The sequence below is a fragment of the Ictalurus punctatus genome, chromosome 26 (assembly GCF_001660625.3).
Source record: "Ictalurus punctatus breed USDA103 chromosome 26, Coco_2.0, whole genome shotgun sequence".
NCBI lineage: Eukaryota > Metazoa > Chordata > Actinopteri > Siluriformes > Ictaluridae > Ictalurus > Ictalurus punctatus.
The window spans coordinates 11,105,437-11,132,525 of record NC_030441.2 but is presented as its reverse complement, the minus strand read 5'-3'; the positions used below and the strand labels follow the sequence as shown (position 1 = coordinate 11,132,525).

The 27,089-nt window shown below is 36.6% G+C and overlaps 1 protein-coding gene across 2 annotated transcripts in view; it reads right to left on the bottom strand.

Annotated features, from left to right (window-relative positions):
• Positions 1-25,389, bottom strand: part of LOC108258286 (VPS10 domain-containing receptor SorCS1) — a 243,204-nt gene extending 217,815 nt beyond the window's left edge. For both annotated transcript variants that reach the window (XR_006981095.2, XM_017456818.3), the window contains exon 1: positions 24,000-25,389. Coding sequence is in view for 1 of the 2 variants with exons in the window: in XM_017456818.3 (XP_017312307.1) it covers positions 24,000-24,548 (549 nt within the window). In the remaining variant the exon portion in view is untranslated. The remainder of the gene's footprint in view (positions 1-23,999) is intronic.
• Positions 25,390-27,089: the final 1,700 nt, after the last annotated feature.

The following is a 27,089-nucleotide window of genomic DNA, read 5'->3' as shown; positions in this document are numbered from 1 at the left end:
CCCCTAATGGCTTAAGGCTCTTCCATCCATTTTAATTCACCTACAAAAACATGTAATATCTGGTTTATTTGCAGTTGTAGTACCACTGAAAGAGCTACAAAGGAATGATTGTATTCATAAAATACCTTGTCAGTATGTGATTTCATTTTTAACTTGCAATTTGTGAAAGATCATCATTCTGTTTCCTTTTTATGTACTGACATTCTTGAACACACTCAACTGAAGGGCAGTCATTTGCAGAACAAATGAAAAAGCACCGTATCCTGTAAATAAATTCTAAAAGACGAGGCTACATGCCTAAATGCCATTACAGACTAATCTGAATATCTTTTTGAAACCAAGGTAAAAATGCCCTGTGATGCTCATCACCAGTGTCAAGTGCAGACTTGCATAAAGTTTGACCAGAAAAAGCCAACTACCTTTCCAGTGACAGCTGTTCATGCATACGTCCCTTTAACTGAGATTGCTCTACTTGAGTTTCCCTCTCATTATCAGACAGGTCTGGGTTACTAAGGATTCACTGTGAAGCAGTGAAACTATGTGAGACAAAAAGTAATCTAATTTCAGAAACTTGCTTTGGAACATTTATCACAGAACTTGAACAGCAATTCAATTGGCACAAATTCTTCAAGTTGCACAAATTGGTTCTTACGTACTAAAAGCAGTAGCAGCGATAATATCTCACGCACAATTAAGTCACTGAGACAATATTAGCACTGTGTATTAAGTGCATACTCTGTGTTACCATTTGAAAGAAGTAGAGACATTTATAAAGACATTTATTTAATGTGTATGGAAGGAGTCTCTAGTGTCAACACTTTGTAACAGTCTATTAGTTTTCTACCATGGGAAAGTCTTCAGGACAGAGCACTTTACACTCTCTGGTTTCTAGGTAATATGACAAGCTGCATTTATTGTCTTTTTAAGTTCTAGAGAATGTAAAACAAGGGTGGTGAAGGAACAGTGGTTTATAGTCAACATAAATTAAGCGATAACAGGAAGTAAGAGACATTTACTTCCTAGACATTCCACAACATTAAATCCAAGTATAAAATGATACAAAACAGTATGAAGTGTCCTTCTTTAGTTAATTTTTTTAAAGTGCTCATTGTCAAATTGCTGTGGTATAAGAGGAATAAAATACTTTGGGACTTTGCTGAGAGAAAAATAGGCAATAAAAGAATAAATTTGTGTTATATCCTCATATAATACATATTTCAGTTTCATTTATACGATCAAAAACAGCTAGAAAGCTAAATTTTTAAAAAGTTTTAAACTTTAAATTCTTGGATAGTTGATACAGTAAAAATGTATTATTTTCCATTTATTTATTTATTTGCTTACTCACTCACTTAATTCATGACTTTTAGACCCAACTATGTTTGCATAGAAATTGGATCACTGTAACACAGAATTCCCTGCAACCATGATTGCCATCCTAAGTGAACACTATCATTCCCTACTATCTGCTCTTCCTTCTCTGCTAGATACCGGACAAATAACACTCAGAAGATCAAAGCAGAGTATCTGCGAGGTCCCAGGTTTCAGTTTTTTTCCCCCCAGCATGTGAGACAGGTGTGTAACTTTGGCAAGTACTAGTGTACCTTCTGAGTGAGGTCAAATCTTGCCAAAGGCTGTTTACTATCAGCTGCTCCACTAGATCTACAATCAGTGCCAGAAAATACTATCTGTAAAATATAATACAAGCAGTTTCTTTAAAAAAAAATTTTTTAATAAAATACAAATAAAAATAAAATACAAATAAAAACAACTATCTAAATGCAAAGCCTCAATAATTTGCAGTGTATACCAGGCTTGTGCAATATAACAATTTAATTATCCCTACAAAACCTTACACTTCCACATCTAGTCACAGTTACTATGATTATATTACCACACCTGTTAATAATCTGGAATGACTGACAGTCACATAGGTTTTGTGAACTCTCTGATATGAACCGACATACTACTGTTATTTACAACCCCAATTCCAAAAAAAGTTTCAAAAAGATTGAGACAGGGGAAACAAAAGTCTGGAAAAGTTATTTTTCTTAAAATGGTACATTTACTCAGTTCAAACACTTGATATGTTTTCTGTGTTCTATTGTGAATTACATGGGTTTATGAGATTTGCAAATCATTGGATGCTGTTTATATTTACATTTTACACAACGTCCCAACTTTTTTTTGGAATTGGGGTTGTAAATAACAGTAGTATGTCAGTTCATATCAGATAGTTCACATAACCTATGTGACTGTCAGTCATTCCAGATTAATAACAGGTGTGGTAATATAATCATAGTAACCGTGAGTAGATGTGGAAGTGTAAGGTTTTGTACGGATAATTAAATCGTTATATTGCACATCCCAATTTTTTTGGAATTGGGGTATTTTGATATATTATATATAATGTGTGTGTGTGTGTGTGTGTTATTTACACTTTATTGCTATTTGCACATCTACTGTATATTTACTGTAATCCACTGTATGTACCTACTGCTACATGCTGTTTACCTCTATCTGTGTACTGGTTATCTCAACCTATTGCACCTCAGTTCCTATATGTTGCAATTAACATAATTTCCATTTGCATCACCACTGGTATGCATCACTGTGTTTACAGTACCTTTACCTGCACACTGTTAACTTATCACACCATAACCGTATTTATTTAACTTATTTACTATTTGCACAACTGGTTGATGCTAACTGCATTTAATTTTCTCTGTACTTGTACTCTGACAATGACACTAAGGTTGAACCTAACCTAACCTAACCTAACATCACATGGAAGCAGCCCCGCCCTTCCCCCCATCCCAAATGCTCTCAACTTGAGGAATTGCTTTCTTTTGCTCTTGCTTTCTGTCATGGTAAATGGAGAATGTTTTGAGTTCATTAATGTGAAATAAAATGTCAAATGTACTGTATTTTAAAGTGAATAAATACACTGTTTTTGTGTTGCTATTGCACTAGTCATCCCACACGTTCAACGTTCAAACACTTTGAGCAGCAGATGAACACTGAAAGTGTTTGCCATGTGGATATTAGACAACCATTTTGTACAAGAATTCAATTGAAAAAGTATTATGATGTTGTTGTTTTTTACTGTTTATTGAACATTACTGCTGAATCACTTCCAGCTGAGTTTTTGCAATTGCCGCTGCTGGCAAGCAGTTCCTGACTGCAGAGCTAATATTATTACACCCTCCTCTACGGTACTTAAACCTGAAATGGTGGAAATGCTTTTTTTTTTCTTTTGTCTTTTTAGGCTATCGTTTCTGGACGATTAAATTAACAATAGCGATTTTTTTTTTTTAAATGGTCAAATCATAAGCAGGAAAATAAATATCAATAATCACAAAAGCCCAGTGTGTATCAACCTCAAGGAAAACGATTCTTATAAGCTGAATGCATGATGAATTCAGACTGTATGAGGACTTCTAAAGAGTCAGAGTTGCAACGGGGTCATGTTTACTGCATTTACATGCCCATCTTGTGGCATTCACACATTTTCTGAGAGCTCTCTGTATAGACATGTTGGAATGTTGATGCTTCTCAATAGTCTGGTAAGCCATGGATATCAGCAGTGTAATTTCTAGTTGTATGGAATATTTTTCATAATTTACTAACAAAGCTGAAGAAACTATTGACCTACTAGACAGCTTGTGGCTGTCATTCTGCCTTTAAGAGAGCTAGCTCACTGAACTATTAGCATCAGTCATGAGTTAATTTGTGCTTATCATCCTTAAATAACAATAACCAGGAATTTATTTGTATGGTCTCACCACTGCAAATCCATAACAATTCATAGTAGACAATTTCCATGAAAGGTTACAAAGGTTAAAGCGGGGTTACCATAATACCTTGCTTGATGACTATATTTTTTATGAAATTCAATTAAATTGAACCTACCTCGTACAAATCATATAAGATTGGATTCGAATTTAGTTATAAGAAATCACCACTAATTCCATCCTTTACCATACTCTTAATTGTTTGTAATTTGTTTTATAAGCTGGTACTTCTGGATTATTTTGAACCATTATTAAAACCATTCCTAAGTTCATACGTTAGCATGTTCAAACTATTAATATTTTGCAAATCAACATATTATACCATATCATCCCCACCTCATTTTCCCCGGTACACTTTTTCATACTTAACATCCTGAGAGTCTAGACAAGTATCTCTAGAAAGCGATGAGCAAACAGGAATAAAAATTAAACTTTCCTTTAAAAAAAAGAAGTCACCAAACATGAGACTGCACTTAACAGCCATGCACCAATTAACAGAATGCATTCAGCAATGGGATCATTTGTAATATTTGCCAAGAGTGCCATTACTCTACATCAAGATTTCTTACTTAGTATGCACAGAGCAATGCGTCCAAAGTAAAGATTTTAATTACTTGAGAGTAAAGGGAAAGAAGCATTGCTCTTTCCATGATCGAGGCATTTGTGTGAATTGTTTATTTTCTGCCATAACATGGTTGCATTTTTAATTTAAGGAAAACTTAGTCGCATATGCAGCTCATTGCTTTACATTTTTCACTAGCATTACATGCTAAACAACATGGAACATACTGTATGTGTTATGCAAAGTTCTTTAATTACCTTGATACAGTGCCATGTTACAGTCATGCACAATTATTTCCATTTCTGTTTAATCTGGATGGATGTTAATCTTAATTGTTTTACAAAATTGGCCATATTTAATTGCAATCCCAAGAAATGTTCAAATGATTATAGTGCAAATCACTAGCATCACCCCATTAAACAATAATGGAAAAGGCTTGCTAACACGCTGAAGGACAAAAGTATTATCGTATTTTTGCAGTCTGATGTGTCTCAATATCTCTGATTGCCAGCTCCATTTCACCACCCCCTTCTGTTTTCCTGAATTATACTGTATCTTGATGAATAACAAAAAAGAGGTATAAACCAAAGTCTTATTTCATTTCTGATAAAAGCACAACCCATCTAGCAAATCTAGACCATGCTATGAGTCAAATGAATCTTTGGGATCTTTCACACCATCTGTTTACAGTATGCCAACTAGTTTAATAATTTTGTATTGCATCCAGAGTTTTACTTTCTCTTTTGTTTATCAGACAAATATCTTTCTGCAGCACTACATTTCTGACCTTTGGCTCAGTTTGTGCCTCACAGGTCACTTTTGTAGCAGGTCACATCTACAGAAAAATGTTGTACACTAGAGCTGCAACAACGAATCAATAATAAATCAATTATGAAAATCGTTGTCAAATAATCTCATTATCGATTAGCTGATTTGCACATGGCACGAGGGGGGCACATTTACTCATTGAGTTACTTCTGTTCCGAAAACCTGCATCGGAAATATCGCAGAGAGTACAGACCAAAGTTGTCTTGGTCCCAAATGACATGCTGCACACTATGAACTTACATGATGCACTATGTAATCTACCATCTAGAATATGAATTTTAGAGGGGTGATATAGTCTCAAATGGAACATTGTTTTTTTTACTAACTAGATGTATAAGCTGTTTCGATGGCACATGACAAACGCAGGTAATGCGTCAGTGCTAGCATTAGCAGAATACCCAGAGTCAACAAAAATGAATTTCTTCAGTGTACTGTTTGTCAATGTTACCTTTTATGCCCATCATGACCACAGTCACCATCATTATATATAATTTATTTATTTATATATAAAAGAATTCAACTGCTTTAATTTCCAGCAAATTTCTTAACATGTGTAAATATTTGTGTTAACATAAAAAGATTCAACAACTGTGACATAAACTGAACAAGTTTCACAGACATTTGATGAACAGAAATGGAACAATGAGTCCCTGATCAAAGGGGGGGGGGGGGGGGGGGGGGGGTGTCAATATCAAAAGTAACACTAAGTATCTGGTGTGGCTTCCAAGTACTACAGAGCATCTCAACCTTATGGACTGCACCAGATTTGTCCATTCTTGCTGCGAGATGTTACCCCACTCTTCCACCAAGGCATTTGTAAGTTCTCAATCATGTCATTGAGAAGGGGGGGCGGGGCGAGGCTCAAATGGTTACATGTAATTTTCCACTGCAAGGATGATCAGCTGTCCTTCCTGTATCCCTGTAGCACTGTCTTAGGCATCTTAAATTACAGACATTACAGTAATGTATTACTGTAATGATTCTTTGATTCTTTTTAATTGATTATTTTTAAAGAATCAATGATTCTTGATTCTTTTTAAATCCTCATAAAAAAATCTGCTGATTATGAAAATAATGGTTAGTTGCAGACCTACTGTACACAATCCAAAATACAGGACATGTTTAATGTCATCAAATTCAACAAGAAATCATTCTCTCGTTGAAAACAAACTATACTAGATTTCAATTGGATCCGAATTGAGACCACCTAGGTTAGGCGATTTCTATTGGTTGTTCTGGTCCTCACCCAAGTGCGTTGCTGTTCTCATCTGCAAGATAGAGAACACCAGGGTTCTATTCAAATGGGCTTAATGCTGCATATGTGAAAGCACTTTCAAATATATTTACGGTCTTGATAATGTTCCCTGCAACTGGATTGCTGCATGTGGGGAAATTTGCTTATTTTCCACTGAGCATTTCTATACTACAATTTAGACAGTTGCTTTCACAGCTGGAGACCACATCCAGACAACACAGCCAGAGAAATATCGGTTCTATACAGCTAAGCACAAAATGGAGAAAGCGAATCTCAAGCATCTCAATATTAGGCTGTAATATGCTCCAACAGAAAAGCATTTGCCCTATTATTAAAAAAAAAAAAAAAAATTGGCAGAGAAAACAATAAAAAAATACCAACAGTTTAAAGTGCTATACAAATAAAATAAAATTGAGCTGAACTGAACACACTCCACTTGAGATTCTTTGCCTTTACATTATTGTCATTGGCCGTTATCTCTTAGATATAGTAAATAAAATATACAAACTACTCATTATACATCTTTATTCTCATGTATATATTTTACGGTATATTTATTCAGATTGTTCTGATTCCACTTGTAACATTTTCTGGGAATGTGGTGCCTTGTTACATTTGCATATAGATTTAATTCTCACCTCACTCATCTTACAATGACATCACACAACATCCTACTGTTATCCTACTGAAACTGAAGACAGCGTGAAAACTGTCACTGACACTAATCTGCAATGTTAAATCATCCCAAGGAGCTGTGATCTCAAGCTAAATGGAGTACTCAGAGCGCATGCACAGGCACGAGTTCACCCTAGCAACTGCTTTACGATTACATGCCATAAATTGAAAAGTGATTGTGGCATTTAATTTTGAAAGGAGACAAATTATGCACACAGGAACGTCTCATACTTAACGAAATCCTGCACGGACACCTGGGTCTCTTCCGAACTCCTCTGCACTAAATCACATCTTTATTTATGTGGTCCCTTTTCACTGAGGATCTCTGAATCCCAGAGGGAACAGTTTGTGTAGCAGCTAAATTTCTCTGTATTAATAATAGATTTTTTTTCCAGCATGCAGATAACAGACAGCGAACTCAATGAGAGAGAGGTACCTGGGAGGAGTGTTGAATAATGGCAGCCAGACACCATCTTTCTGGTTGATAAGGAAAAAAGCATAAGCGGCAGAGCGTGTCTGAGGCAATGAGTGCTCTGTCTGTGACCCAGCAAACCCAGCAGGCCACAATTATCTTAGCAACTGCAGAAATGAGCCCAAAACCCTGGGCTCATGGGTTGATTATGAGAAGAACACTGCTGAGACTTGGATTGTGAGAGCTGCAAATGATGGCTGACTGGCCAAGAGGAGAAGCTTGCTGAATGAAAGAAGTGTCATATGGCTCTGTGTTTTCTTGCAAAACCAACTGGCATCCAGTTTTCAGCCTTCCTGTCTGTCAAGTCAAGCTCACCGATCAAGCAAAGACGATTTGTCCATTACCTTTCTCCCACAGTGGGAAAATGTAAGACTACCACAGCATTTACATTTACAGAATTTGGTAAACATCCTTATTCAGAGCATTTTAAAATATTGCTTTGTAAATTGGCCAGCATTTAAGAATACCACTAGCATAAGATACTGTTAAGAATCATGAAAAGTGATGAAAAGTACCAGACTATCTAGTGAATGCTACAAACCTGGCTTGCATGACTACTTCAGAGGTGACAACATTGCTAACAGGAAAATCACAGCAAGCAGTGAGGAGAAAAAAAAAATTTTTTACCAGAAAACCCTAGAGTGTGTTGGTGGACAAGATAGCTCATTTTTCTTTCAGATATGCTCCAAGCAACAGTAATAAAACAGAGAGGCAAAAGTACAGTGTGAGTGTTACTTAATAACAAGCAGCTCCTGTATTCATTCATTCATTTATTTATTTATTTATTTATTTAGAGAGCCCACAGTCCTGCATTCCTTTTTTCTATTGGCTTGCAAATACACAGGTCAAAGTTCAGCTATAGTATATAAATTTGGCACAAAACTGAAAGCAATATTGACACCTAGCATTCTTTCTCCTTGAGCGAACTGGATTTTTGTTGGGTGAATTTTATTGAAGTTTGGTCTTATCACTACATTATCTGAGAAATTCGTTCTAGTACTTTTCCCATATCTCATATATTGCATATAGCAAGGGATTAAAATTGCAAATGCAATGATTGTCACCACTGCTACATTGAATATGCTTCTGAAGATTTCTGTGAACAAAGTCAAGTCAAATGTTATTTATCAAGCATGTTTAAAGACAACAATAGTTGATCCAAAGTGCTGCACAAAACATCATGTAACATCACATTAAATAACATCATAAGACAATGTAACATCATAAGACAATGAATTTTTTTATTTATTTATTCTGTTGCTAAATTCAAAACCAAAACCTAAAGTTGCAGAGATGCACAATTTTGTCAATTTGTATTGTATGTAAACAGCTGTTTAAAGTGTAATACTCAGCTATGAATTATTCAGTAACTGCACTAACTATCTATACTGTATAGACCAGTTTTTCACACCAAATTAATTATTTTCCTTGGTATGGAAAACTTTAATCAAGATTTTATCAAGCATTATACATCCTCCCCCATTTCACTGCAAGTTGACTCTAAAGTCCATCCATCTTATTGCTAGTGGTCTAGCAATTAATTGATTTTTTTTCGATTCATAACTTCCTAATATTTACAACACAATGTATTAATGGATGGCTAGCGGCGCTCATTAGAATCACCATTAAAGATGACATATACATACACACTAATATACACGCATACATATTTTGTGTGTATATATATACCATGTGTATATATACGTGTGTGTGTGTGTGTGTGTGTGTGTGTGTGTGTATGTGTATATTTATATATATATATATATATATATATATATATATATATATATATATATATATATATACACACACACACACACACCTACACACACACACACACACACACACACACACACACGTATATATACACATGGTATATATATACACACAAAATATGTATGCATGTATATATATACACTAGTCTATTGACCTGATGTGTTCTAGGAAGTGGCAGAATACAACCGATTGATTAGAATTAGAATATTGTAATATTCTAATAATTTCAATAGCAATTTCTTGTTACCAACGATATGCAAGCCTCCAAATCAGAAGTCATTAACTGGTGGACCCGTGCCAGTATTCACCAGACCAAAATCTGCTCACAAACTATATTTAGAGATCCAAATCATAATTATTTATGCAAATTATTTATTTGAAGGCAAATTATTGGACCAGAGAGTAGCTACAGGGCCAGAGGTGTTAGGTCAAAAAGAGGAGTTTTCAAATACTTTTTCCCCCATTTTATATGTCCTCTCTGGTCTGATTTGTGAACTGATGATGTGGTTTGACAATAAAAACAGAATGTTTAAATGACTGGACCAAGAAAAATTGTGTTTATTCTCCACATGCAGATGCTGCATTTGTTAAATGTCCATGGCAAAAGTGGGAAGGTGAAAAGCCAATGCAAAAAAAAAAAACCTTTTTGTATCATCTTTTTTTATGCCTATAAACTAATCATTATTTTTTAAGCATTAAAGGGAAATGTTTGATCTTTCAGTCATGTTAGTTGCTTATCCAGAACTTTGTAAGCAAGGAATTTTATGTAACTGTAATTTCAGAAATTTTAATTGCATGCCACTTCTTTAAAATGCTGTTGTTGTTTTTTTCCAGCTTCAACTCTTTGGAACAACTGTGCTCTACCCATATGCCATGTGCAACTTGCTCTCCTTTTCATCAAGAACTAAAAACATAAAAGCACAACTGTAAGTTTATCAGTAACTTTCAAGACCTATCAGTGGTTTTTACTCTTCCATAAGCACCATGAGTAGTTACAGGAACACACATTTATATTTAGAACTTCATCCATGGTTGCGAGGTCTGTATGATCTCAGTTTGCATACATATGATAGAAATGCAGGCTAACTTCTGTAGTCAATAGGCTACATTAAAACACTTCTAAAAATATAATCCAAAAGAATATTTATTTATTTGAGACAGATCACTGATTGAAGTATTAAGGACCAGTCATATGGTGGATTCAGAAAGTATTCAAAGCCCTACAGTTTTTGCACATTTAGTGGGTTAAATTGACATTTTTAGCCATTATGATGCACAATAATCCATAACAACAAAGCAAAAACATCCATCCATCCATTTTCTGTACTGCTTATCCTACACAGGGAGTCTGGAGCCTATCCCAGGGGGACTCGGGGCACGAGGTGGGGGACACCCTGGACGGGGTGCCAACCCATCGCAGAGCACAACTGTCCACACACTCACACAGCCATTCCTACACTATGGACAAGTTAGAGATCTCAATCAGCCTACAATGCTTGTCGTTAGACTGGGAGAGGAAATGGAAGTACCTGAAGGAAACCCCCGAAGCACAGGGAGAACATGCAAACTCCCACTCCGCACACAGGATGTAGGCAGCAAAAAAATTTTTAGAAATATTTCTTAAAAGTTAAAAACTGAAATCTCTCATTTAGACAGGTATTGAGACCCTTGGCTAAAGGCACTCCAAATTGCTCCGGTGCATCCTCTTTGCTTTAATTATCTTAAGAGGTCTCTAGAACTTGACTGGAGTCCACTTGTGACACATTTAATTTACATGATTTAGAAAAGGCACACACCTGTTGGATAAGGTTCCACAACAGTGCATGTCAGGCCATAATCAATCCATGGGGTCCAAATGCCTGTTCACACCTGGCATTAACATACGTCCTGGGTGAGCCAACAATGCAGGTGTGAACTGGGTCCAATTAGTCTTGAAGATGCATTGTAATCCAATCACTCAAAACACATTCAGAGGACGCATATGGCCACATATGGCCAGCATCTCAATGTGTCCCCGACAACAACAAAGGACTGCTTAATCAACTGTCATTGCCCTAGCCAGAGAACACGTAAGCACTGCAAGACTGGTTGGAAAACCTTCTGAATGGAAAAGGTCTCCACCGCTACACTAATGTAAAAACATGATGCTATAACAACATAGGCATAGCTTCTTTCGTCATCTCTTGAAAGCCATAGAAAACCTGTGGGGTGAACTGAAAAGGAGAATCCACCAGTATGGAAGGATCTGGAGAGATTCTGTATGAAGGAATGGTCTCAGATCACTTGCCATGCATTCTCCAACCTCATCAGACATTACAGGAGAAGACTCAGAGCTGTTATCTTGGTAAAGGGAGGTAGTACATAGTATTGACTAAAAGGGGGCCAATAATTGTTGCACACCTATATTTAACAAAGATTTTTTTAAATAAACCTGTGTTTTGTTTGAAAGTGTTTGATATCCATGAGAGCGGAGTATTTTTTGTGAATTCTTTTTAAACGAAAGATCAAAAGGTTAAATAATAAAGACAAATTTTCACAGCCTTCTTTGCTCATATTTACCCCAAGTTTGCCAATATTATTGGAGTATCCATCCATCCATTTTCTGTACAGTTTATCCTACACAGGGTCGCAGGGGGATGACTCATAACCAGCTTCTGTTTTTTATGTTGTTTTTGTTTGGTTGGGTTTTTGCTGTAATGACATAACATGTACATGAGACATGTTACATATGTCTGGCCCCGCCCCCTTCTTTTTCCCCCTTCAGAGTCGCTCAGGTGATACTATTGTCAATTGGTAATAGTTAGCAGGTATAACAGGACAATGGCACATTGCACACAATCTCACAAGCATAAACATTACCTTTTCTTGCTTATGGCTTTCTTAAATTACGTGTGAATTTCGAAATCCAAACACATAATTCAGTTAAATTAATTTAGATTTATAAATTACTTCTTCTACTACTTTTGTGAGAAAATAAATTTTGTATACATTTTATTACATAGTGCTTTCTCCAAATTAAGGCCACTTAAAATAAAAAATTTGTTATAGAACAAAAACAAAGAAATAAAAATATTCTGTTTCCATGAGTATTCTTTAGTCTTGTAAAAACTGAATGTTTTGATTGATAAATGAGTAGCACTTGTAAGTAGTGGTAGTAGGCTGGATGCTATGTTTTTCCCATGTCAAGTAGGGCACTTTTCCAATTCACAAGTTAGAGGTAAGCATTTCAAACCCTGCATCTGGCACTTAGTGCTTTGAGGGCAGCACTTAGAGAGCTGTTCAAATCAACAGGCATCCCAAAATGGACCCACATCATTTTTAAGAGGAGAAAATAAGTGATATTTGTGCTGTTTTGTCAATCATGGGATGTCACTCATATTTGTTTTTATTTTCAATGCCTTGCCCTTAAATCTTATTCCAAGTGTTGTTCTTGTTGCTTGCTTATTCTTTTCTCCGTTTCTCTACATGGTATTATATACAGTGCTGTGAAAAAGTATTTGCCCCATCCTAATAACTTTTGTTTTTGTGTACATCTCGTACTAAATAGGATTAGATCTTCAAACGAAATACAACATAAAACAAAGGCAACCTGAGTAAACACACACAAAAAGAAGTTATCCAACACCAATGTAAAAACCTAATTGCCCCCTTAAAGTGAAAATATGTTTGTGCCACCTTTAGCAGCATTAACTACAACCAAACGCTTCCAATAACTGGAGATCAGTCTTTCACTTAAGCCTAGGACTAGGACTTACTCCTATGTTTTGAATCACTGTCTTGCGGCATTATCCAGTTGCACTTGAGATTCAATTTATGGACTAAAAATCAGACATTCTCTTTCAGGATTTTCTGGTAGAGAGCAGAATTCATGTTTCCCTCAATTATTGCAAGTTTCCCAGGCCCTGAAGCAGCAAAGCAGCCTACAACACACACTTCCACCACTATGTTTGACCATATGACGTTCTTTTTGTGGAATTTTATGTTTGGTTTAAGCGAGATGTAACAGGACCCCAGTCTTCCAACCAGTTCCACTTTCGAGTCATCAGTCCACAGAACATTCTCCCAAAAGGTTTGAGGATCAACAATAAGTGTTTTTGCAAAATTCAACGAGCCTTAAAGGTTCTTCAGGGTTAGCAGTGGTTTTCACCTAGTCACTCTTCCATGGATGCCATTTTTGTCCAGTGGCTTTCTGATAGTGGAGTCAGGAACTGTGACCTTCATTGATACAAGCCTTTTAAAGGTCCATTGATGTTGTCCTTGGCTCCTTTGTGACTTCCTGGATGAGTAGTTCCTGAGCACTTGGAGGAATTTTTAAGGTCAGCCACTTCTGGGAAGGTTCACTACTGTGCCACATTTTTCCATTTGGAGATAATGGCTCTCACTGTGGTTATTTAGAGTCCCAGAGTCTTTGAAATAGCTTTGTAACACTTCCCAGACTGATGTATTTCAATCAACTTCATCATTTCTGGAATTTCTTTCAATTTTGGCATAGTGTGTTACTGGGCAAGACATTTTAACCAAATTCATGCTATTGAATATGGAGCGGCTATATGGGTCGGCTGTGTCTCAGGTGGTAGAGTCGGTTGTCCACTAATCGTAGGGTTGGCGGTTCAATTGCTGGCCCGCATGACTCCACATGCCGAAGTGTCCTTGGGCAAGACACTGAACCCCAAGTTGCTCCCGATGGCAAGTTAGCGCCTTGCATGGCAGCTCTGCTACCACTTGTGTGTGAGTGTGTGTATGAATGGGTGAATGAGACACAGTGTAAAGCGCTTTGGATAAAAGCGTTATATAAGTGCACCATCTACCATATTCTACACAAGTGCTGATTTGATAAAACAGGATTGGCAGGAAACAGGCCTGGTTGAGTCTTGTCCAGCAAAACCCTAGTTTGAAAGCAGTTTCATAGATTTGGGGAATTATGGGGTAATTAGTAACTATGAGGGCAAATACAGATTCACACAGGCTCAGTTGGTATTGGATAACTTTTTTGTTTCAATAAGTAATATTATCGTTTAAAAACTGTATTTTGTGTTAAAAAAATAAAAAAATTAAAAATAAAAAAAAACACACACACACACACACAACATACTATCCAGGAAGGGCTTACAGGTTGAGCAGGTTTATTCCATACACTTACCATGAAAACTTTCTACTATTAAGTTTAAAAATCTTTCACACTATGTGTGGTTGCACTGCACAAGTACTTAAAATGTGAAGCCGACATAAGCAAGCATACTAGGTCTTCATATATAAAAGAAAATGGTACTAGCATGAACATGATAATTCGTTATGACTATTTTGCACTATGCAAACACCTTGCTGTTGCATGCTAGTTTGAACATTTGGAGCTGTGCTGACTCTAGACTACTGCATCTTACAAGCCATCCAATTAGGCACATTTTCAAGAAGAAGGATGAAAGCTGGAGACTGAGCTTTGCAAGATCAGACCTATTCTCTCTCGTTATTCCTGCAAATGTAGCACTCCTAACACTTTACATGCAAAAAAGGAGCCAAAAATAGATTTTAGCATGCTGTGACGGCAACGCAAGCTGGTCTCTTGTGTGTGACAACTGGTGTTCGTGGTGCATTTTGCAAGGTTAACGGGAACTTTATGTGATTGGTTTGTTATTAATTGTCTAAAGAACCACCAGAAAAAAGAATCAACTCTTGCTTGCTTAATTATTCACTCAAAAACGATGACAGAATGCTCATAATACAATACTCTTATTATGGACTTCTAAAAAGTAGCAACATTACTAGGGATGCATTGATACCAATAATGGTGTTGGTCTGAATACCCTGCTCGTAAAAATGCTCCAATACCGACATCCCGAACTATGTGAAAAACTGTGATATATGTCTAGTGTACACTGATGTGCACAAAATGACAGCAACCTGGGTGTATTTCAAGGTTAATGATATCAATCAAGGCAGAATGCAAGGTAAGGTTTGCAAGACAGACTGCAAACTTCTCTGCTAAAATTTCAAAACACCTACAGCACCTTCCTACATTACAAGTAACGTGATAAAGCATCTTACGGAATTTTAAGTAGTATTTTTATAGTAAGAAAAATATAAGCCAACCTAAGCACACAAAGCATTATGGTCTTATATGATCACTATGATCATTATAAATGTGAGAATGATTATATTAATTTCACACAAAGGTATTTGCAAGCATGGAGTACTGAAGTGAGAGTGCAGAGACACTGTCATGTGTGAGAGCACTTCAGTTATGCGAGCACTAAGCACTGAGACACACACACACACACACACACACACACACACACACACACACACACACACACATACTTCTTTCCTCTCACTCTCTAGCATCTATAGTTTTCTCGTGAGTCAAGGTGCAATTCACGGCACTCATTTTTAAAGACCACAGTCTGGTCCCTCACCCCCACATTCTTTATTAATTATAATGTTTAAATGCCATAACATCAAAAACACAAAACTCAGCACTAGGAGTTCACTGCTAGCGGCACAACAACATAAACAGATCAAAATAATAATTTAAATTGCTATCCGCATACTGCGGTAGTGCGCGAGTTCAGCGTTGATCCACTGACCCATCTTACCAAGCATGATTTTGTGGGTCCTAGGCTGGCCGGTTGGCTGTGAACCTCAGTCAATACAGGACACAATGCAGGCGTATAAAACCCATTTTACTGGATCACACATGTGCTTCCCCGCTGTTTATCTTCCCCTCACACACTCACACCAAAGCGCTACTCTCGCGTGAACTTCTGCAAGAGTCTCATTTAAACTCAAAATTTGTGTCAACATTCTTCTCCTACAATATGTTCCATGACACCCGTGATTGCTTAATATTAGATTACTCGTTTCAGTTTTAGTAACAGTATCGATGAGTATAAAAAACTGTGTAGTCATACTGGGAAAAATGGCATCTATACATCCCTAAACATTACACCTGCATTTGATCATAACAGACAGCCATTTTGGAAGTGTGCCAAACTTAAAAACAGCACTACATGCATATGAATTGTGTGTACATGGCACTTTCACACACTGAGCTCACAGCTGTATTTTCCATCTCATAATCAGAAATAAATATTTATTTATATAGCAAACCTTTTCAGACAAAGTGATATAAAACTGAGAGACTATTACAATCCAGATAATGAAGGGCTTCAAGACTTCATCATTCAAAGCTTTCTGGCTTTTGTCAAAATTTCACATTCCATCCATGAAACATGACATATGAAAGAGACAATTAAAAAGAGTGCTTAATGGAGTGTCTCCATACTAAAACAGAAAGCCCAAAAATCTTTATTAGCATGCCAATATACACTGATCAGCCATTGCATTAAAAAACACCTGCCTAATATTGTGTGGCAGAATTTCCCAGCAGAACTTTGCCCAGAGCATCACAGTGCCTCCACCGGCTTGCCTTCTTCCCATAGTGAATCCTGGTGCCCTCTCTTCCACAGGTAAGCAACACACATGTACCCAGCTGTCCACATGAAGTGAAAGAAAATATTATTCATTGGACCAGGCCAACTTCTTCCACTGCTCTATGATCCAGTTCTGATGCTCACGTGCCCATTGTAGGCACTTTCGGCAGTGGGCAGGGGTCAGTGTGGGCACTCTGAAAGGTCTGCGGTTATGCAGCCCCATACACAGCAAACTGTGATGCACTGTGAGTTCTGACACCTTTCTATCATAGCCAGCATTAACTTTTTCGCAATTTGTGCTAAAGTTCCTCTTCTGTAGGATCAGATCTGACGAGCTAGCCTTCACTCCCCATGGGTAACAGTGAGCCTTGGGCACCCATGGACCTGTTGCCTGTTCACCAGTTGTCCCTCCTTGGACTATTTTTGGTAAGTACTAACCACTACATACCGAGAACACCTCAGAAAACCTGCCATTTTGGAAATGCTCTGACCCAGTCATCTAGCCATCACAATTTGGCCCTTCTTAAAGTCACTAGGATGCTTATGCTTGCCCATTTTTCCTGCTTCCAACACATCAACTGCCTACTATATCCCACCACTTGATAGGTGCCAAGTGGTTATGGCTGATCGGTGTATCTCTAGTATAATTTTAATTTGGAATGCCAATATAGATGTTCTAAAGTTCTAACTGTTTAGCATTATTTTATATTTTTTTTGGCATTTAAGTGAAAGCATTTCATTAATTTTATTTTTCTTTCATCATTTTCACATTCACTTTTTGCTTATTTTTGCACTTATATTTTCACTGCACCTTCCATTTTATCCTGTGCATTCTATTACATTACATTTCATCATTTTATTTCAGTAAATAAAGTTGTCTATTATTATTATTATTATTATTATTATTATCATGATCATCATCATCATCATTATTATTAAACTGGTGCTTATTTCAAAGGGTAATTTTACAATGTAGTCTATAAAACATATTTGGACAGAGCTAAAAATCATTAAGACATCTCAGTAATTGTGATATCAACCCATTTCCCATTTAAAATGAATTCAATCTAAACAGAGATACGAGTAAATAGTAAATCAATGAAGTCTTAAGAACACTCAGATGTACATGTCTGTGCTTTCTACGACACTTTATTGTTTATATTCATATCGCTGGTGGTTTCTTTCTTGCACCCACACAGCTCTTGTGCAAGCAAAGCTGTGCATCTGGCCATTTTTTGCCTTCTCGGCTTGATCCTGAGCCGTTGATGAGAGGTTAGGCAATCTCCAATGCAGTTCAAGCTTGTGATGATTGTTCATTTATTTTGCCACTGAAATTATGAAATTCTTCTGCTTTTCTTTAATGCATTTGAATCCCTGTGTCCTTTCATGCATGCCTACGGCCAATATTAGTCCTTCATTTAACTAGTAACAGATAACAGGTGCATTCATGTACACATCACACATTTTGTGAGATTATATAATTTCATGTCAGCAGCAAAACCTGTCAAATATGATTTTATTCATTTTTGCTTTGCTTTTTAGTTGTTGATTCAATTCTTTCAGCACTGTGTTTATATGACTTAAGGATTTCTTTATTGATTATCAGGATGGAAGCATCGCTCATCTATCTTTATAACTAAAGGTTTTATTACATCTGATGTGTTCAAGTTCGAAAATGGATAAAAACCTAGCTATAAATAGTTCACATAAATACCACTGGAAGACACCATTCCGCTCTTGATAACACAAGAGCTGCTTTTTTCTACCCCCCCAGCAACCTCAAACAAAGCACTTCACTCAAGGATTTTGATTGCCTACTGAATGCTTTCCTTTTATTGGCTCACCATTGGTTCACTCATGCAGGAATTAGGGTGTATTTTATGTAAATTAGATGTATATGAGCATGAATTGGGGCATCACATGCAATGTAAATACAGGACTAGTGGGCGAGAGCTAGTTTCCATGCAGTTGAAGCTGATTCAACACTTTGCACTTAAATCTGCACTCGTTTGTATACACTTTAAAGAATAAGAGCCACTTTCAAGTATAAACATCTAGTCAATTACAAACATAAAACATGTCAAAATTTAACAGAGGAAAAAATCTGAATTGATTAAAGCTTGGAAGCTAAGGCTTGTTCTAGTGTCCATCCATTGAGGGTTGAACAATATGATAAAAATATTGTGATACCTGAAGACATATTCGTGAATAAATATTTCACAATTTTAAGAAAACACAATTACAATTTAATCAGATACTTGTTATCCCAAGTAAGAAAATAATCATAAAACCACTGATACCTTATGGTAAAGATTATGCTTATTGATATCAGTTGTGGGCAATATGATAAAAAATATCATATCACTAGAGCTGCAATAACTAATTGATAAAAATTATAACAATTATAAAAATTGTTTTCAACAAATCTCATTATCGTTAATCTGCGCATAGCACAGGCTACATTTACTCATGTCCTTACTTCTGTTCCAAAAACATGCATTGTAGATATATACTAAAAAGTTAGTAAATACTAAAATTGTGTCCCAAATTATGTACTATATACTTACACTATGCACTCTACTATCTAGTATATGAATTTTAGAAGTGTAGTACCATCTCAAATGGAACACTAACGTTTTGTTACTAACCGGAAGTATAAGCCGTTTCCCAGTCGATGGCACCAGTCATCATGCACACGAAATGTGATGCCGCTAGCTTTAGCAAAATACCCAGAGTCAATAACAATGGCTACCTTCAGTTTACTGTTTATGTCAGCAATACCTTTTATGCTCAACATGACCTCAGTCACAATCAGACAGAGCCTAGAAGTCCTGTAATGCAAGGGAGCATTTTAAATTAAATGCTGAGAAGATCATCAAACTTTACAAAGCGGAGTTTGTGTAGCACGGACACATGACAGTGATGCACAAGCACAAAATTATATGTTTATATCCAAAATGCTCCACTGTGCAAGGGCTTGGGGAAATTGTTGCGAGTTGCTTAAAAAGTTTAGTTTAATTCAAGTTTATTGTCATTATATGCTGTATATGCGCGATGCAGTGTGCATTCTCTCATTTATTATAAAAGGAGCGATCTATCTGTAACAAGGCCGCGTTGTACCTCATTCACAATGCAGACACGATGATAAACAGTGTAGCACAAGTAAGATCTGTAATGTAAAATTAAAACAGTATGATCAAAGTAAACATAAGTAAAACAATATGCCTAAAGGCAGTGAGTAACAGAAACTGTAAGGTGCACTGAAAGTGAGATTTTATTATATTAATTTAGGACTGTAGTTTAATTATCAGTGCTTTTTTGTTCATACATAAAAAATAATGCATAAATACTTATAATAAATACTTATAATATATTGGTCAAACAGTTATGTCAATATAAAGCTTTAGTATGAAGTTTATATTTGAAACACTCAGTTTGTGGATTTTTATTTTATTTTTTAAAGAGAAAATGTTACTGAAATGTTATATTTTTAATTACTTGTTTTAAAATTTAAAAAATACTGAAAAAGAGAAAACATTTGAAAATCTTTAAAGCTTAAGTACAAAAGTTTAAGTTTAAATCCGCTCCTTCCAGTCAGTTTATAGTTTTGTTTTGTTTTTTTATTATAAAAAGATATCATAATAACTGATTTTAGAAAAGTATACTGTTTCATATTTTATCACAATACATATATATAATCATATCACTTAACACTAAGTACTATCATAATCACTAGTATTCATCCCACATGCATCACATTGTTCATTTTTTAATTAATGTTGGTTATGGATGAGAACGCTTTAGCTGTTACAGTAGAGAAGCTCTAAATCCTGGCACTAAATCACTTTGGCTCATCATCACATCCTTTAAGCGCTTCAAGATGATGGCAGCAATCTATAATCATTACAAGAACTGTCTTACATTAATTGTTTTTGATTTTTTTTTTTTTTTTTTTATCAACAAGCCCTGCTGGATGTAGAAACTGTGGAGAGAAACAAGATTCTGGGCATCTTCAGGAGTGTGGTCCATCTGTCTCAGTGGAAGTGTGTCTGTGTCTGTGTGTATGTGTGTGTGTGTGTGTGTTTGTGTGTGCAGTGTGTGAGTGTAAGAATGGTGGCTAGACTGTGGTGAGAAAGCAGATGTCCTACCCCTCCATAAGCATCCACACACACTCACACCCATACCCACACCCCCTTTCTTTCCACATTAGTATATAAACCTTCACAGTGTCTGTGTAAACACTCCACAGCTTTATACCTCCATTAATACCTATTTACATTTGTGTGTGATGCAGCCATTAAAAGCCTCCCCTTTTGTTTTGCATTCACACAATAACGAATAGTTTTTTTTTGCACTGCATTATCCTGTGCAATAAGACAATTTTAACACATGCCTTTTTTATTCAATCCATTCTAAGCTTCTCATCTAGGTCTCACACACTTACAGGAGAAAAAAAAAACCCCAAAAGTTCATGTATTGATTCTTGCTATTCACACTGCAAAAGTGGGGAAATTCAATTAAGGCATATAACAAAGACGCTCAGGCTTGGGAGAGCCATAAAAGACAGATTTCTACTCTTGTAGAAGAAGGGGAGGTGATAGGTCTGGTCAAAACCCATCGTTATTTTCTTTGACTAATCGATTAATCGGGGGGATGGGGGCATTTTTTTCATGTATTTAAAATAAAATCCACAAACTGAGTGTTACAAATATAAACTTCAGACTAAAACTTTACATCACTGTTTGTCCAATTATATAAGACTGAAAAGAACCCAATACACACAGACACAAACAAGAATATATATTAATTTAGGACTGTAGTTTAATTCGGTGCTTTTTGTGCATCCATAAAAAACAATGCATGATTATTAGTTTACATTATATAATAGTATTTATTCATTTTATTAACAAAAAGCACTGAATTAAACTACAGTCCTAAATTAATAATAAAAACTCCCTTTCACTGCACCTTGTGGTTTCTGTTACTCACTGCCTTTAGACAAATTGTTTTTCTTGTGCTAACTTTTGTTCATAGTGTTTTAATTAGACATTACAGAACTTACTTGCGCGCCCACTTTGCATCACCGCATCTACACTGTGAGTGAGGAGCAACACGGCCTCATTACTAACATATCACTTCCATTATAATAAACGACAAAAGTTACACTACAAGCATGCAGATACAGCATATAATGACAATAAACTAGAATTAAACTAAATATTTTAAGCAACTTGCACCAGTTTCCCCAACCCCTTGCACACAGTGGAGCATTGTGGATATAAATATAAGTTTGTGCTCGTGCATCACTGTCGTGCTTCCCTGCTACACAAGCTCCATTTTGTAAAGTTTACAGGTTACATACTTTTCTGCGGTATTTAATCAAAAATCCAGCCCTGCCTTAGAGGACTTGGGTTGCACACTTTCTTCCTCGGTCACTTGACAATTACGCCTCCGTCTGATGGTGACTGAGGTCATGGGAATAAAAGGTAAAGTTGACAAACAGTAAACTGAAGAAAGTTTCTGGGTGACTCTGGGTATCTGCTAAATCCAGCGGCATCACATTACATGCGTATAATGTCATGTGCCACTGACTGGGAAACAGCTTATACTTACATACATTTTAATTACTAATGTAAGATCTGCTGTTATAGAAAATGAATTAGATTCAAAACTAATTAAATTCAAGAATTCAACTGTGCTGTGGTATACACTAATGTGAATTAGCATATGCAATGCTGAATGAACTCATATTTAAAAAAAAACTCTCATAACAACAGCTTATACACGCTCGTGTTCCATTTGAGATGATATTACCTTTCTAAAATTCATACACTAGACAGTAGAGTACAAAGTGCAAGTGTATAGTACGTCATTTGGGACACAACTTTAGTATATACTCTCTGATGCGTGTTTTCGGAACAGAAGTAGTGTAGTGAGTAAATCTCCCCCGTGCCGCGCACAGACCAACTAATTGATAATGAGATTCGTTGACAATGATTTTCATACTCGATTATCATAAATTTTTATCGATTAGATGTTGCAGCTCTAGTGCAAAGTGCATAAATTCAGCAAATGGATCAAAGTTTGTGTGGAAGCATCTCTCAAAATAACATTATTCGAGTTTTAAGTATGTTATTATTAGTATGTGATGTTATTATAAAATCAGTGTCCAAAAATGTACAATCGAGTATGAAACAGGACTGACATGAATGTTAAATATCATGTCCGACTAAGACAAAATGTGGTCTGATCAAAAAACACGCACACATCACCTAAAATCCCACACAAACACAGGACCACCATGGTTACATGCAATATTGTGAAAAAATCACTTCACTCATTTCACATAAAATAAGGCTGAATTTCAGGAACAAGCCCAATACTAGCCAGAAACATTGTATTGATATAGGTTCAAAGTCACCGTGTTTTCCATTATTCATATTTCTCTGCTGTGTGATGTTGACTTACACTCTACAGATTATTTGCCTTAAAGCCAAACATGAATCCTGCATAATTTGGCAGAAGAAGCTTACATAAAGTTGACTAAAAAAAGATAGCAGTCTCTGATTTATATTGGGTTTCAACCAATACTCCGAGCTATGATCAGTATCATCAATATCAAATGAAACAACAACAAAAACAAATGGAATCAGAGCAAGCACTGAATGAAAACTTATAAAGGTTAAGGTTGTGGTTTATGTGGTTTAGAGGTGATACCTTTTCTAACAACTTTAATAACATGGAATTTAATCATTTAAAAAAAAAACCTCTTGCTTGGCTGGATCCTTTTCAATTGTTTATGAGACAATTTTCAACAGGATATCAGCAAGCCATTTAAGCTGCATATGGCCAAAATATTAGGCCATCATGGAATGACAGACTGCAACAAATGAACAGTAAACTCCTAACTTGACTTGATTTGAGACTGCACTGATTTAACCTGCAAAACAAAAATGAATTACAATGTGTCAGGCAAATTCAGGATGCTCATTGCACCATATAAAAACGTCTAATTGTGATTGGTATCACAAAGTCCAGCACCGCGATGCAGAAACGATATATCAGATTGCGCACAGGGCGCGCGCAGGTTCATGCGTCGCGCACGTTTCTCTGGAGAGCAACAACTTGAACCTCTTTTATTGCATAAAAAGATGTTGTTGGTCAACAAACTAATGCTTCTGGGATAAGTAAGTTAGGCTATAAGACTCACGCTGCTGTTCTGGCCGGACCAGTGCACCATGGCTTGGTTGTGAGCCGAGTCTCCGCTCAGAGCGAACGTGGAGCTGGTGAGTTGAAGTCGGGATTTAGGATCATCCCGGGATCCTGGTGCGTCCCTGCGCATTCTGCGCGCGCGTTGTTTCTTACGCGCTGGAAGGATCGCACCACGGCGCGCGCTGTGTGTGTAGGGTTCGTCCGGCGCTTCGTTGCGGGTTAAACTGGACTTCCGGATACCGCGCGCTGTCACCAGTGGCTCTTGCGCGCGAGTATTCCGTCTGCGCCTTGAGAAACCCAGAGATTCAGCCTCGGGCTCAGTTGTGCAGTCGTGCTCAACGTTGAAAACCTGTCCGCGTCCTAAAACTTCGCCTGTTGCAGTAATCGGAGCGTCCATGTTGAGCTGAAGCTGCCTCGGGCGCCACTTTCCCACCGGCTGACAAAACCGGCAACTTATGTCCGCCTCGACCAGCATCCCGATACAGAGCAAAAATAGGGCGCAGGAAAGCCCGTGCCAAAGCAGAGCGAATCCGTTCCTTCTCCGCATCGCTGAAAACACTATTCTGTATTTCTCTCTCCGTGCACTCCGTGTTCAGTCCTTCTTTTTTCTCTTGGTAGTTAGCAATGAACTATTCTCCCAAGTTCCAGGGAACGCAGCGTCAATCGCGTCGTCGCGAAAAGTGCAAGCGCTCTGAGTTGAAAGCTTTCATCAAATAAAGAGAAGAAGGAGGAGGAGGAAGAGGAGGAAGAGGAGGAGCGGGGTTGCCAGATTGGACGGACGCTTTCCAAACCGAGCCGCGCTTTGAAATCGACACCAAGGCGCACTGAAACTGTTTCTGTGACTATTTTTTGTTTCTACACGAATTACAATCAAGCGGGAGGGGGCGAATATTTTTGTACCCATCACTCTAGGATTCATCACGTTCTATTGAAGTATGTATTTGAATTTTAATCAGGATGGAAGCAGTGTCATTAAATCGTTTATCTTCAGTAAGTTCTTTATTCCGATTCTGACCGAGAGTCTACCCTGGGAAAACCTGGGAACGAGGCAGGAATATATCCTGGATCGGACACCAGATCATCAAATGCATTATGCATACACACAATCGCACATTCATTCACACCACTTGGGCAATTTATCTTAGCCAATCCACCTACTGGTATGTTTTGGGGAGGTTTTTGAAAAGGGAGAACCCGGATGAAAACCACATGGAGGCAAGGAAAACTCCACATGAACTCAGGAACCCTGGAGCTGTGAGGACGAAACACTACATGCAGCTCTATCTTTACCTTTAAGCTGTATGTGTCTATATTGTGGACGTATTATGATGCTTCCTTGCAGAAATAAAATATTTTATCTGCACAGAATGCCCACACAGAAATGTGCACAAAATGGTAGGCAAATAAAGTACCTGACAAATTTACCTTCCACTTTTTTTTTGGTGAAAGCCCAAATAATAACACAGGTTGAAACAGAGACCTTTCCGCTGCAACTTAAAAATCTCAACCACAAACAATACTAGCTAGCAACATTAACTGTGAGCTGAGCAAGTCATATGAATTTTTCAACATCTCAGTCACCCGTTAAAGTTGTTAGCAGTGCTTCGCAGAGTTGTCTTCGCAGCTCATAGAATAGTTCTGCAGAAGGGTCTATCCAAAAGAATGAAGTTGTGCTCAGCAAGAATTTGAAATGAAACATTGGTGCCACCCATTGATTGTGTCCAGCTAGAATTATATAACAACTAGTGATCATTAAGCACTTGGCTTTTTTGCTGTTATAAACACACATTTTTTGGTTTCTTACTTTTACAGATTACATAAGGATCATGTGTCAGGGAGAGTTTGACATTGTAAAGTAATTAGATTTAGAGCACTAATGCTGAATTAACACTTAGTTAATTGAACCAGCAGTATTAAATGAGCTCTCACAGATTTTAATTAAGCCTTCTACTTCCCTTTCTCATAACACAACTTTGGCATATTTATTTTGCATGGTTTTTTGCATTTTGCATTCTATAGAGTTAGTGGATACTAATCCTTATGGTTCAAAGTTGTAAAGGAAGTTAAACCCTGTAGGTGTTAATTTAACAGAAAGCTTTTTTTAGTGGGTTTTAAAAATGTAATTAGTGTGTTTATAGTCCAGTCCTGCTCAGTGAAAAGGCAGAGTGAAACAGGGGGAATAATCCTCCTTGTGACTTTACACTATTTCACGTAATAAACATTTCACTCAGTACTGGAACTGGTAAATGTGCACATCACAGGATTGAATTAAAATTGAATTAGAAATGGATCAGACAAATATAAGTCACTGTGGTGCCAAGCATTCAGCCTATAAGCTACTTTAATTCATAGACAGCAGAAAGTATACATTTATTCCTTTTATATCACAATCATTTGACAATGATTACAGTGTTTTATTTATTAATTAATGACATCATACTTTTATCCATTTAGAGTTATTTTTAATGTTGTAAAAAAAAAAAAAAAATTAATAATAAAAAAAAGAGGCCAAAAATCTTTGCAACTGTGCAAAAAAAAAAAAAAAAAAAAAAAATGCATCATGGATTTAGAAAAAAGCAAAAAAAAAGTTAATCAAGCATTTTTGGCTGCAACAATCACAAAAAAAGCAGGTTGTCATCCCCTCTGTTATGAACACTTACTGTACTATTACAAGGTGCTGATACTGAAGATTCCTTTCAAAATTGGTAATTACATAAACAGAAAACCTCACCATATCAAGGATTATATGCATTTCTTTGTTAAACACCATATTTATTATCAGTCTTAGATTATGTAGAGCATCCGCCATACAAGTGCCTGTGAATTACAGACATGATGACCTATTAGAATAAGGGGATTAACATAAATTTGAATTACTAATGTAAGATCTGATTTTATAGAAAATTAATTAGATTCAAAAACCAATTAGATTCAAGAATTCAACAGTGCTGTGGTATACAGTAATGTGAATTAGCATATACAATGCTGAATGAACTCATGTTTTTTTAAAAAAAAAAAAAAAAACCTCTCATAATATGCTCATTTGTGTGATGTTACGTTTCACACTAATTGTAGGTGTTCATTCAAC